At 32.7% G+C, this 13,812-nt stretch overlaps 1 protein-coding gene across 3 annotated transcripts in view; it reads left to right on the forward strand.

Annotated features, from left to right (window-relative positions):
* The window catches only part of MED13L (mediator complex subunit 13L), a 322,750-nt gene that overhangs the window by 164,845 nt on the left and 144,093 nt on the right, over positions 1-13,812 (forward strand). For all 3 annotated transcript variants that reach the window (XM_036929473.2, XM_036929474.2, XM_036929475.2), the window contains one exon: positions 10,518-10,602. In XM_036929473.2, coding sequence (XP_036785368.1) covers positions 10,518-10,602 — 85 coding nt within the window. The remainder of the gene's footprint in view (positions 1-10,517; positions 10,603-13,812) is intronic.

A 13,812-nucleotide genomic window follows, 5' to 3' on the forward strand; every position in this document is an offset into this window, starting at 1 on the left:
TGGAAAAGTCAAGACATTAAAAGTAAGACAACACAAAAAGAAAAAGGGGAATAATACTACTGCTGAATTTTGTGGTCTTGGTAAGTGGTGGAAAGAAGGAAGGTCAATAATAATTAGTTAAAATGACCAGAAAATCTGTAATTTTGACCTCGAAAGAATTGAGTGTATAGAATTAGATTGCTTATAAGGGTCTGTTCTATTTGCCATAGACTGTGTTGCTTAAATACAAGCCAAGGTACCCATCAAGTCTCAAGGATATGGCATTAAGCCTTCTAGAGAAGCCTTTGTGTACCAAGTCTTCATAGTAGTCATATATCCTTCCCTCCCTTCACCTCTCTCTCTCTCTCTCTCTCTCTCTCTCTCTCTCTCTCTCTCTCTCTTTTGGGCAGATGTTATTTTTGCTACATTTGCTATTTTAACCTGTCAGTTACAAAATAATTACTATGTCAGTATGGCTGGCGGCTCTTATAGGAAAAATATGCTGTCTCTTAATCAAAGGTGATTACAGTTTTTTCCTGTCTGTAAATGTGCTTGTTGTGTAACGAGAATGCATTAGTCTCAGCCTGATGTACAAAATGAAAGGCAGCAAGAAGCAGCACCATTGTTATCACTCCAGGCGTGTCTAATGAATCGTGTTTCCATGTTCTCTCCGTCATGCCGTAGAGTGCCCTCAGCCAGGGCTAAGCCTCCTGTAAAATGCTCTTTAAGATTATTGTAGCAAGAACAGAAATGCTGGATGAGTGGGGGTGGGAAGAGAATGCCAAGGAGACAGCTGCATTTCAAACAGTTACAGCTGCAAGGATTACTCACTGTAATAGCAGTGACAGACAACTGTTTGAGCTTTAGTGTAAAAGGCAATTTGGGGACTTGGCCCTGTCAGAATTTTAGTAGCAGTCTGGTGTGTGTGTAAGGAAATATAAAAAATTTTTAGTGTTTAGTTGTGCCACTGTTGAAATCAGTAGTTGAGTTATCTTGATTAAAGTCATTGTCTTAGAGGAAGTTTATAAAATGTGTATTTTGTAGTATTGATGGATTTAAATAGAAATGTTATATCTGAGCTACATATCTGGTTTTCTTCCTCAAAATTTAATTTTATCTTGTGGTGATACTTGTCTTAAGAATGTTGATCTTTGTAATTTGAGCATGTAGTTTTTTTTAAATATTTAAAAAATTTTTGATTAAGGTATTATTGATATACACTCTTATGAAGGTTTCACATGAAAAAACAATGTGCTTATTACATTTACCCATATTATCAAGTCCCCACCCCATACCCCATTACAGTCAATGTCCATCAGCGAAGTAAGATTGAGCATGTAGTTTTTTTAAAAAAAGATACAGGTGTTTAATAAATAGTAGTAACCTTATTTATATATATATTTTAAAAATATATTTCAAATATGATTTATCCTTACAAAGGTAATGCATGTTCAATTAAGAAAATCTGGAAAATAGAAGAAAATAATAATTATTCCAGCAACCAAAGATAACTTAATTTTGATGGCTGTCCATCCAAACCTGGTATATGCCTATTTTATAACAAAATTAAGAGCATATTAATAATTTTAAAGGGTGAAAAAATAGTAATTTAGAAATCTTTGAAAGCAGAAGCAAATGGGGGCAAATTTTGTTCTTAGAAGTCAGTGACAGCCACTGCTGTGCAAGATTTCTTTTTCATTGTGTAGCTATTCAAGTAACATTGCAGCCTGTTTTCTGTAGCAGTTGTCTTTTGAAGGTCTTGTTCAATTTATATAGAAATTTAGTTTTATGGTCTCCTTCAATTTGAAGTTTAGTAGCTTTACATGGAGTCCTGTGATCCATTGAAATGCTAACGTGGGTCATGCCTCAACTGCTGCAGTGCTGTGTAGAAACCATCATTAAAATTCTGGCTGTCCTGAAACTGGCAGAGAATTCATGCTGCTACAGATTCCTTAGTAAGACATTTTACTGGTAGAATTTTGAATCACAACTGTGATTCTGTCTGACGAGTATTAATAATATTTGTAGTCATTTAAAGTTCCAAATAGGTCAAAACAAATGGAGCATTTTGATATGTCTCTTCTATCCTTGGTTCTTATTTGATGAATTGACACTGGGAAAATTAAAATCCATTTTCAACATAGATTTGCTAAGTGATGCCAAATATTATACACCCATGAGCAATTCAAGGACATCAGAGCTCTAAGTGGGCTGAATTTGATAAAAATACTCTAAGTCCATTTAGTTATTAATGACTTCAAATATAGATTGTACAAAGGAATCAATGGCAACATAACTGTGATCGATTGTGTTGTATTTAATCAGATTTTTTTATGGGTATAATACTATATTTCAGAATTAATGTAGCATTATGCTACTTTGTTACTCAGTTTTTTTGTAAGTCAGTTTTAAGAAAGGTCCTTCAAATTCTCTCTGTATTTATCTTTAAAGTATTTTCATTTGTTGCAACACATAGAATTAAATTGATAAATTTTTTTATGTCTACTTAGTGCAGTTCTTAGGTAGTAGATTTAATAATTTAAAACAGTTGAAAAAAAACTCAACTGCTTTATATACTGCAGATAAAGGTTTAAAAAAAAGGGCAGTGGGCAAATTATAAACTGAATTCTGAGCTGCACTATCTTTAGCAGTTTGTCACTGGAATCTAACTGGGAAGTAATTTTCTTATTTCATATGCCTTGTTTTAATCTTTCTGTATTTCTGGAGTTTGAGCAAAATTTGATTTTCAGTAATTTTAATGTCTGAATAAGAGTGCCTTTCCTGAAAATGCCCCTCCCCCCTTCAATATTGCAATGGCCAACCAGTTACTGAACTCTATGTTCTGGATAATAGGTTTCATTAGTTTTGATGCCTGAGGTAAAAAAGCAGTAGGTGGGAGTTAGAAGTGTTTCTGATGTCCAGACGTTCATTTCAGTTGTTTCTGCATTATGATACATTAAAAGGAAATATGTATTCTTTGAAAGCAATTCTACTTTTAAACTGTGTAAGGCAGGGTGACCTAAATTCTAAAAGTGTGAGCTTGAATTTCTTCAAGGTTCCGCAATGTTTATGCTCCTCCCTACCCTCTTCCATTCTCCCTTCTCCCATTTTTCCCCCTTCAAGTAAAGTTTATCAGTTTCATTTGTCGAATTGGAAAGGATATCTTTCCAAGATCTCTGCTGGGAAACACAAAATCATTAAAGTATATGCTCCTTTGATATTTTGCCATATTGACTTCTTCCCCAAACCTTTTATATGGTTTTTCTTTCAAAGAAGCTTATTAATTCTGAAAGAAGTTATATTACAATTTGTGAGGATTTTGAAAAATGATTGGGGCACTAAAGAGTAATTACTGCTTTTAAAATTTTCCTGTCTAAAACACTGTCTCCTGCTAAAAGAAAAAACATTTATGTATTGCTCTTGCAGTTTAAATATTTGATAAGGATTGCTATATTAAAAAGATTGAATAACAGCAATTTAAACAAATTTCGATGATAGCTTTTACAATTTAAGTGAGATAACTTAAGTGCCAGAATAGTTTTTCTTTGTAAATAGGCAGTTGTAATAGTAGTTAGTTTTATTTTTCAGTTTTAGTCTGGTTATAAAAGACCACATTAATGGCAGAAGAATGTTTTAATTTAGGAATTCTTTTTTGGTTGATTCTTGCCACTCATTTATTGTGCACATATTTTAGGTCTCTTGGTGCTCTCTTTTCTGAGACCAACAAAAATAAGCATTTAAGTTGAAATTTAAAAGATCAAAAGAATGAGACTTTTATTTTAAGATGGAGAGATTGTATACCCTGGGGAGATTGCAGGTTTCATAAAGATAGAGCCCAGCCCCTGGAGGCCTTATAAACTTCTTGGCATTTGCTTTTCTTCTCAGTCCATCTTGAAAAGGAGATAAAGAATTAAGTAGTAAATGCATCTCATGTCATTTATAGAAACTTAACCTAGGCTAAATACTCTGGCTGGGCACTCCCCACTACTCTCCTCCCCCACACAAAAAGGGATACTTGCTGAAGAATCTCAATATCCAGCAAATGAAGTGTTAGTTTAAATTTTGCCTTGGGATGAAGCATCTCAAATTAAGTTAGTTAAAAAAGCTAACATGTGGTTTTCTCTGACTTTACCATGGAGTTGTACGAATGGATTGTAGAAGTAATTTCAATTTTGTTTAGCCTTTGAAAAAGCTATTTGTAGCGACTTAGGTAACATTAATTTAAGGTGCAAATTGTGGATCCAAAGGGAAATTTAACTTCAGTATTGAAGGTTGACTTTCTAGCCAAATACTACTAATGGGTTAACTGAACACTAACCCTATGGAGAAGTGTGATATAATGGAAAGAACATGGGTATTAGAGTGAGAAAACTTGTATTTGAATCTCATCTTTGCAGCTCATCCTCTTAACTGGATATAAGGAGATTTTAAATTGAAACTAATTCAAATGAAATTTTTGTGCATACAAAATAACCAGGTTAACTCAACACATTTATTATTAATATCTGGAATGTCCTAGTCACTGAAGCTATGAAAATAAATTGCTTCCCCCTAAGGATTTAATTAATGGAGTAATTTGTATATTGACTATTTCTAAAAGTAGAAATAAAATACGTTTGATAAAATACTGTTAGCTGCTGAGTTATCTACATTTGACTCTAGACTCTTGAACTTACTAGTTTCTGACCTTAGAGAAGTTTAAGAAGCTTTAGTTTTCTTATTTATAACTGAGATTAGAAAAAAACTATCTGTATTAGACAGTTGCAGGCTAAGAAAAGGAGTTGGTTAAAATAATATTGAGTGTTTACAGAACTTTTTGGCTCTTTTAAGGTTAGTACTGCAGAACTGGTTTGATGAGAAAACTAGTGCTATCACCACCAAGCACAGGATGCTCTAGTACTTCTCTTTGCTACTTTAGCACCAGAAACTTGATCTTGTAGCCTCTATTTCCAGCGCTGACAGAACTCTACCCTCTCTCTTTTGAGTCACTAGATCCAGAGTCAAAGGTGTCGTGCAGGAGCATCTTAGTGGAGTTTAGGATGTATATAGCCTTTGTTCATATTTCAGGAAAGAATGGAAAAGAGAAAATCAGTATTTTCAGCTTCTGTTAAGGGAGACCATCTTTGACTGCAACCAGAACTTACGAAACAGACAATTCCAATGATGGGAGGAAGTCAGAAACTGAGCGGCTGAAGTGAATGCCCCACGTCCTGTACTCTCTCTCAGTGCTGTGGTGAAAAGTCCTCTGAATCCCCACCCCATTTATATATAGTACTTGGTTCAAAGTTTGGCACATGGAGTAAAACCTCTGAAATTAAGAAAGATAGCTCTCTGGATAGAAAAAACAGTTTTGGCCATAAATTATTTTATTTTATTATTATCATTTTAAAATAAAAGGCTTTTTATATTTGATAGCTGTTCTGCAAAGTAGTGAAAATAGTTTATGCCTCACAGTGGTTTTCTAAGTATATATTAGCTTTCTGAGAGTATTCCTAATTTCTAGCCTGTGCTTGAGGCATACTTCATCCAAGCACTGTCGGCCAGTAAATGACGGTCAAATATCCTGTTGTTAGATTCCCAAAATGCCATTCTAGATTTAACTTATTTTGGAATTTTAGAGATTCATTGAAACACACATCACTCTTCTATTTCTGGAAATTCTGTACAGGAAATAGATAAGAAATAAAGTGTGGTCTGACACGTTACTTTCCACAAGTGCATTTGCTGTGTACTAACAGTAAACTAAAAGGGTTAGCCAATTAATGCATTGTCCTTAAATTTATGGCCTAGATTGATAGTATTGATTTGAATGGTTAATCCTTGATTAACACAGTGTTGACATCCAGTAAATTACTGACTGCTCTCGAGTTTCTAATAGAATAAAATATGTAAGACTTATTAAATTTAAATGTTTATATGAAGTCTGAACACTGTGCCTTTTAAAATTACCTCTACTGACATATTTAAAAATTTTCTGGTTAACTTACAGGATGATTTGTAGTTTTCTATTCTTTTTTAAGTTTCAGTATATTTTCCTTAAATGAGAACTAAATGTACTATGATTTATTTTACTTCATGCTATTACTTTCTTCCGTTTTCTATTAACTTTATGCCTAAACTTTATATTAATTTGTTATACTAGTATTTATAAAATATAATGGAAGATGTGTAAATTACCATATAATAAGCAATATTAATAAGGTACTTTTTCAGATTTTCAGTATTTCAAAAACAGGAAAAGTCCTTGAAATTTCCCAGATACTTTTATTGTTATATTTGTATTATTTACAGAATTTAATATGAAGTACATAATACAATTAATAATATTTTGTGCTGTTGGGATGGACCATTTTCATCTAGTCTCCTTGGTGAAACTCTTTTTGGTTTTTATATGTTTTTGCTTTTAATAATTTATGAATAAGATTAACTGATCATATCTTTTGGATAAAAACAGTTACGTTTAGTGTACATAAGTTTGGAGTAGGAGTCCTTTTGAGTCACTCCCTGTTCTGATTTTCAACACTAAAAATATAAAAGAATCAGTGTAAGTATATTCATGCTGGCTTAAATCCAGAAGCCTTGTCCAGTAGTAAAACGAGTTTATGTAAATGAGAATAATAAAAGATTATATGTAAATTTTAGTTTTTAGTGTGTAGTTATGAGTTGTGACAGATGTTCATGGTTATGTAAGCACCATCACAATGAAGACGTAGAACAGTTCCACGTAGAACCCCTCAAATATCCATGTCTTTGTTACCAACCTCTCTCACCACTCATATCCTTGGAAACCATTGAGCAGTTTATATTACCTCACATTTGCCTTTGCAAGAATGCCATATGAATGAATCATACAGCATGTGTCCTTTTGAGTATGGCTTTTTTCATTTAGCATAATCATATTCACCCATGTTTTGAGTGTATCAGTAGTAGTTATTTTTAGTTCTGAATAATATCTCATTGTATGGATTTTTACTGCATGGATTTTCACTGCTTCTCCTTTTCCTAGTTGAGTGACATTTGGGTGGTTACCAGTTTTGGCAATTATGAAAAAAAAGACTATATAAACATTTGCTGCAGTGTTTCATATGAACATAAGTTCTTATTCTACTTGGATATATATTTAAGGGTGATATTGCTGGGGAATATGGGAAGTGTATATTTAACTTTAGAAAAAATTGCTAGTCACCTTTTCCAAAGTGGCTGTACTCATTATGCTTGCTAGCACTTAGTATTTTCATTTTAATCTCAATTTGTGTTTGCTTAATGACCAGTGATGTTTTGAGCATCTTTTCATGTTTTTATTTGCCATTCATGTGTCTTCTTTGGTGGAGAGTCTGTTCAAATCTTCTGTCCATTTTCTAAAATTCGGTTTTTTTCTTAGTGTTGAGTTCTGAGTATGTGTGTTTTTTTTTTCTAATTTTAATTTTTAAAGAATAACCCATTGTGAATGCAAGTCCTTGTCAGGCATGTGATTTGTAGCTGCTTGTCCCCCATCTGTTGACTCTATAGATCTGTTTAGGAAGAACTGATATCTTAACAATAATGATTTTCTCATCCATGATCAAAACATACTTCTATACTTATTTATGTCTCTTGTTTACCTTCATTAGTACTATAGTTTTCAGCTTTTAGATCTTGAACATAACTTGTAAGATTCACATCCAAGGATTTCATGGTTTTGATACTGTTGCAAATGGCACTTCTAAAAAGCTCACTTTATAATTATTCATTGTAGAAAATAGAAATATGATTATTTTTTGGTCTGTTGGCCTAGTATACTGTGATCTAGCTACACTCAGTTTTAGTTCTAGGAACTTTCATTGGTTGATTTTTTTTTTTGGAAACAATTTTATTTCTTCTTTTCCTGTTAGTATGCCTAGTATTTCTTTTTCTTGCCTTATTGTATTGTCTGAGACCTTTACTGTAATTGGAATAGGAGGAGTGAGAACGGACAGCCTTTTCTTGTTCTTGATGTTAGGGGAAAACATTCAGTGTTTTAACATAAAGTATGATGTTAGTTGAGGGGTTCTTGTAATTGCTCTTTTTAAGATTTTCTTTTCAAAGAAAAAATAAGTTCTAAGAATATTTGAAAATTGTTGAAATCATGATAAAATCATTAATGGTATCTTAAAATTGTATGTAGTGGGCATTGTCTGCATGCTTAAACTTGTTTAGTATTCCATATTGAATGACTGGACAGCTATAACCCTTCAACATTTCAGTTTGCAAAGTATTTCAGAACCAGTTGAGGAAGAAGTACTTACTTCTGAGAATTATTGTTGTCTGAGAATTTTCCTTTGACATCTTCTGTTAAGGTCAAAGTCACACCAATATTTAAAAAATGATGTCATGAGGAAGCAATTAGATGAGAACGTGAGGTATTCTGTAAGACAACTAACCTGGTTTCTTGAGTAAGCTAATACATGTTTGGAAAAAAGTGAACTGTTGCACATTAAGGAGATTTATGAGATACAATTTGAGAGGCAATTGATAGACCTTGTTTAGATTCTGATGTATATGGAAGTCCAGAGGAGTGGCATTTGCTTTAACGTATATAAGGAAAAACAGAAATAAATAAATAAAAGGTGGTTGAAGCAAATGACACAGTATTGATAATTTGGTTTAGGAATTGTTATGTAGAAAAACACTGACACCAGAGACTGAGTTGAAGAGTGATTCAGAAGAATTAGACTTTGAATGTTTACGAAGTTTTGGGAATTTTTAACTTATTATTTTTGCTTATCTCATCTGTTTTATGCATGTAATAGTATTTTAAAAATGTGTCAATAAATCTAAAGGAGCTGTTTAAGCAACTGCAAATTAACAATCCTGAGTGATAAAGGCCATGTTATAGTTTAATTGGCAGCTTCCTCCCACTCCTCCACTCCCAGTGATACATAAAATAATGTTGCATCTTAAAATTGATGGTGTCTTAGAGTCAGTGAAACATATTAGGGAGGAAAAGCATATTAATATGGGGTGTTCCTTTAATTGAATGTTAGCTTTTTTTCTCACCCAGGAAAAGCTCTACCCAGAAGATAAATAAAATGTATGAGAACAGAGATTCATGAGACTTTCAGAGGACTGTAGAAGTAAAAAACTTTTGAATGTTTTGTCTTGAACAGAGACAATCCATTGCCAGCAGGGATGTTAGTTAGTCTGTTTGCTGTGCTTTCTATCTTCTAGTTAAAAAGAACATAAAATATTTGTGACAGGTTGCTTTGGAAAAATTTGGCAAATCATGATTAGCCATACAGGAAAGTGAAAAGTTATATATGACATATCAAGAAAAAAAATTACCTAGTTTTATCATATAAAAAAGTCCTACCAAAAATAAAAGTCGTTCAAATAAAACTGATGAATATAAATACAATTTCTTGAATTCCACCTGATTGGAGAATATGACGATGCATTTGGGATGTCTGTTGGTGTGGTAAAAGAATTAAAAAAGTATTATAGATTTAACATGTTCTAATTCTCTGTCATAGTTTTCTCTGGTGAGTGCTTTTGTCAAAGTAAAAGGGAGAGGAAATTTTCTTCCGCAAATGTTCCCCTCCTTCCAGTGATTTTGCCATACTGAACTGAACTAATACAATTTAAAAGGAAATTAGCTATCTCTGTACAGGTTTTATATCTTCTTATATGTGAAAAGAATGTTAGGAATGCATGGGGTATTGTCAGTCAGATTCTTTTGATGGTAGAATTAGCTGTGGCTCAATGTTGTAACATAATTCACAGGCATATAATGATGTTTCCCAAAATGTCAAACATTAATGGAATTATAAGTTGAGGAAATAAATTTGATCTTACATTAAAATTGAATTTCCCGACATTCTGCCTAAAATCATGTCCTTTAAATCCTTTCCAGTACTGCCTTCAAAACTTTTTTTTTTTTTCTGAGAGGGCATCTCTCATATTTATTGATCAAATGGTTGTTAACAGTTAACAACAATAAAATTCTGTACAGGGACTCAATGCACAATCATTAATCCACCCCAAGCCTAATTCTCATCAGTCTCTGATCTTCTGAAGCACAATGAACAAGTTCTTACATGGTGAACAAATTCTTACATAGTGAATAAGTTCTTACATGGTGAACAGTACAAGCTGCCTTCAAAACTTTTAAAGAAATTCGGGCAACTGGCATTTTTGGATATTTTTTCCTGTTGATTTTACCTCTGAAAATACATATGTTAACCTGGGTATTAATTTGTGACATTTTTATTACTTTTAAATAGGACTTTAACAAATTAGTCTTTGTGATACAGTTAGTAGAAAGATGAATGTGAGAATTTTGAATAATTTCCAAGTTTGAAGAAGCAGGTTGGAAAGAACTTTATGGGTGGGGAATTGTTCCATGTCTATATTTCAAAGATTTTATTTCTTCTGTGCATGGGCAAGCATTTAACTTCTTTCTCTGTTTCAGTGTGGGATAATTTAACTCATTAATTTTACTTTAAAAAAATGTTTTAAAAGTCAGTTTGATTTTTATCTGGATGCTCTACTTACTAGTTCATTGTTTTTGTTTTTTTTTTCAGTTGTGGAAGAAGGACTCTGGGAAAATGGCCTTTCCTATGAATGTCGGACACTGCTGTTCAAAGCGATCCACAATCTATTAGAAAGGTAAGAGAAGGAACAGCATACAGTGGTTCTGAGACACCCAAGTGTGATGCTGGAAACTCAAAGGGCTTGCTGTAACTCTCAGAATGCTTTTACATACAGTTTTTTATTTTTTTACTTTTATTTTACTTTTTCACATACAGTTTTAAGGATAAAATTATATAAATCTTGTTTCTTTTTATATTGATATATCAAATTTAGAGAAGTTTTAAAAATAGCACCAAGAATTCCATATATCCTTTTACTTAGATTTACTAATAGTTTTTATTTTGCCCAGTTTGCTTTATAATTTGTGTGATCATTCACCTTCTCACCCCTCCAATGCATGCATATATTTTTTAAATTTATTCCCTGAACCACTTGAGAGTCATTTGCACACTTGAGATTGTTCTTTTTTTAATCCTGAAGTATTTAGGTGCACATTTCCTAAAGATAAGGATATCCTTTCATATAAGCACAGTACAATTATGAAAATTAGGAAATTTAACATTGATAAAATGCCATTATCTAATCTGTAGTTCAACTAGATGTTTTCAGTTATCCCAAGTATGTCCTTTATAGTTTAGCTCCCCTGCCCTGGGACCCAATCCATGATCATACATTTTAGTCTTCTTAATTCTAGAAGAGTTCCTTAGCCTTTCTTTTTCTTTCTGTCATTGACATTTTGAATGGGTCAGGCCATACGTTTTATATAGATAATGTCTCTCAATTTGAGGTAATTCTCTCACGATAAGATTCAGGTTATACTCTTGAGCAGGAGTAACATAGAAGTAATGTGTCCTTCTCAGTGTGTCATAGCAGGAGGCCCATTATTAATGATAATTAACATTGCTGATCACTTGAGGTGGTGTTCTGTTAGTTTTCTCCACTGTAAATTAGTATTTGTTAACTGTGATCCTTGTTAATTCTGTCTTTGTAATTAATATGTAATTTGTGGCCAGATGCAATGAAGTTGTGTAATTATCCTGTTTGTTAGTAAATTTTGACTCACTTGTTTAGCCTTTATTGTTGGTCCTTGTCTAAATCAGTTGTTACAGCTGCAATGTTGATTTTCAAATGCTACCATTCCTTCTACTTTCATTAGGTGACATTCGGGTTTAAGGAAGAGCTTTTCATTTTCTCCTGTGTTTGTATGTATGTATGTATCTGTCTCCCTTAATCTTTATATCTATGTAAATTGGAAAAATGTGTTTCTATCTTACTCAGTGGATTATAATTCATTACTGTCATCATTTATTTTGATGCTAAAGTTCTTCACGATTTGATCGTGGGAAGCCCCTTCATGACGGTGCCTGTGGTGTTTGACCTGTCCTTACCATTGCTTGAGTGCCTCCTTACTGTATGGCATACCAGTATATCAGGCTCCAGAGGGGAGAAATAGATGAGAAGGAATGGGTAAATTAAGAATTTTTATGGAAAAAAGTTTTTTCACCTCTCTTCTTGAGTCTTACAGTACTTCTGTGTAATCAAAGTTGACAGGACATTCTAGTACCATTAAGTTTGATCTCCAAGCTATTAAGCGGCAGTAATATCATTAATATATTCCCACTTAGAATTCTTAAGCTGCCGTTGATAAATTGTAATTTCAGTCACAGAAATAAATTTCTCACCATATTTGTTTATTTTTTTATTCTGAACTTTAGTTTCTATCTCTGTGATTTGGAGTAGACCTAGATGCCATATGTTACTAAGGCAATATATTTTAGAAGCATTGATTTTGAGAGTTGAGAACTCTTAAATATTCCAAATATTTGGTAATTCTGTTTCCCACTGCAAAACAAAACAATACACAAGTATATACAAAGTCTCTTGAGGAGAAGTGTGGAAAATTTACTGTTTGCATAATCCTATGCTAAAAGCTGTTATATCCATTAAACACAATCCTTTTTATGTAAAATTTTTAATCTATATGGAACAAAGTATATTATTTTTAAAAATTGTAGCTCACTGTGTTTTCTAATATTTATTTTCAGAAAAACTGTTAATTGAATTTGTGGTTGAATTGTATTCTTTACAGTCTTGTGTGTTTTAAATGGTAGCATGTTTCTTTGTTGGGAGAAAATTAGAAGTGCAGAAGAACTGGGAGAGAAGAGAAATGCAGACAATTCATTTATTTTATGCTCATGAATTCAGAATTTGTGACAAAAACTGAAGTCTAGGTCAAGGTGAATTGTTATTTGATATGAAAGTTATTTGTGATGTATGCAGTCTGTTGTGCAATAAAGCTTGGGATAGTTCTAAAGAACTTTGGGTTAGACCTTGGTCTAATTTCAGGGTTTGTTTCCTTGGTCATTTTCTAAGCCTTAGTTAACTGCCTTTAGTATAGGACACTGTGCACCTTGAGTTTTTGTTAAATGATATGTATGTTGTCTGTTGCATATTTGACCTGTTATTAAAGTTTGATAATTATTAATTCGTTTCCCCATAAATTTATTATTTTGCACACTTTGATTTGAAGCTTCCTATAGGAGTTTATTTTGAAAGGAAACACTTTTTCTTTTAGAAAATAATTAATAATGAAGCTATGTAGCCCCCTTTCTACAACTAGAATGGACGAGTTGAGATTTTTTTTGAAAAAAATGTAATAATTATTTTGTCCTTTAAAATAACATTTTCTTTTCATCAAATTTTAAGTACCTGTTCTGTGAATGAAAATTAGCTAACTCATGAGACAGGGAAGCATTTTAAATGGTTGTTTTTAGCTCTCTTTATTCACTGTCAACATGCTGGCCATACTCTTCTTACCATACCCTGAGCCATTTGCTATAACTTGCTTATCTATTTACAACGTAAGTTTATTTAAATACAGTTTACTGTCTTACACCTGACAATTTTCTGTTAAGCCTTTCCATTTCTATTCATATGAGATTGAATTAGTTTCCCAATGTGGATGTTTTGGGTTTCTAGCAGGAAAGCCAGAACTGAGGTTATTGAAACAGGTCTTCAAGGAAATGTATTACTTGAATGGTGCCTGTGCATCCTGAACCATTTTTTTTCTTAGTTTACATATTAACAGAGCTTGTACAAGTGATTTGTTATTTCTGCTTTTTATTAAGCACACAGATTTGTTCAGTTAAAAGGGAATTCCACAAACTATGTTGGGAAGCTCTTATTACTAAATAGGCATCATATAAATCAGTTTTCTTTCCAAAAGGTGGTGGTTGATAATGTGTACAGAATGATGAGTCCCTGCAACCATTTATTAAAAATAAT

This window comes from Manis pentadactyla, chromosome 14 (assembly GCF_030020395.1).
Source record: "Manis pentadactyla isolate mManPen7 chromosome 14, mManPen7.hap1, whole genome shotgun sequence".
Classification (NCBI taxonomy): Eukaryota; Metazoa; Chordata; class Mammalia; order Pholidota; family Manidae; genus Manis; species Manis pentadactyla.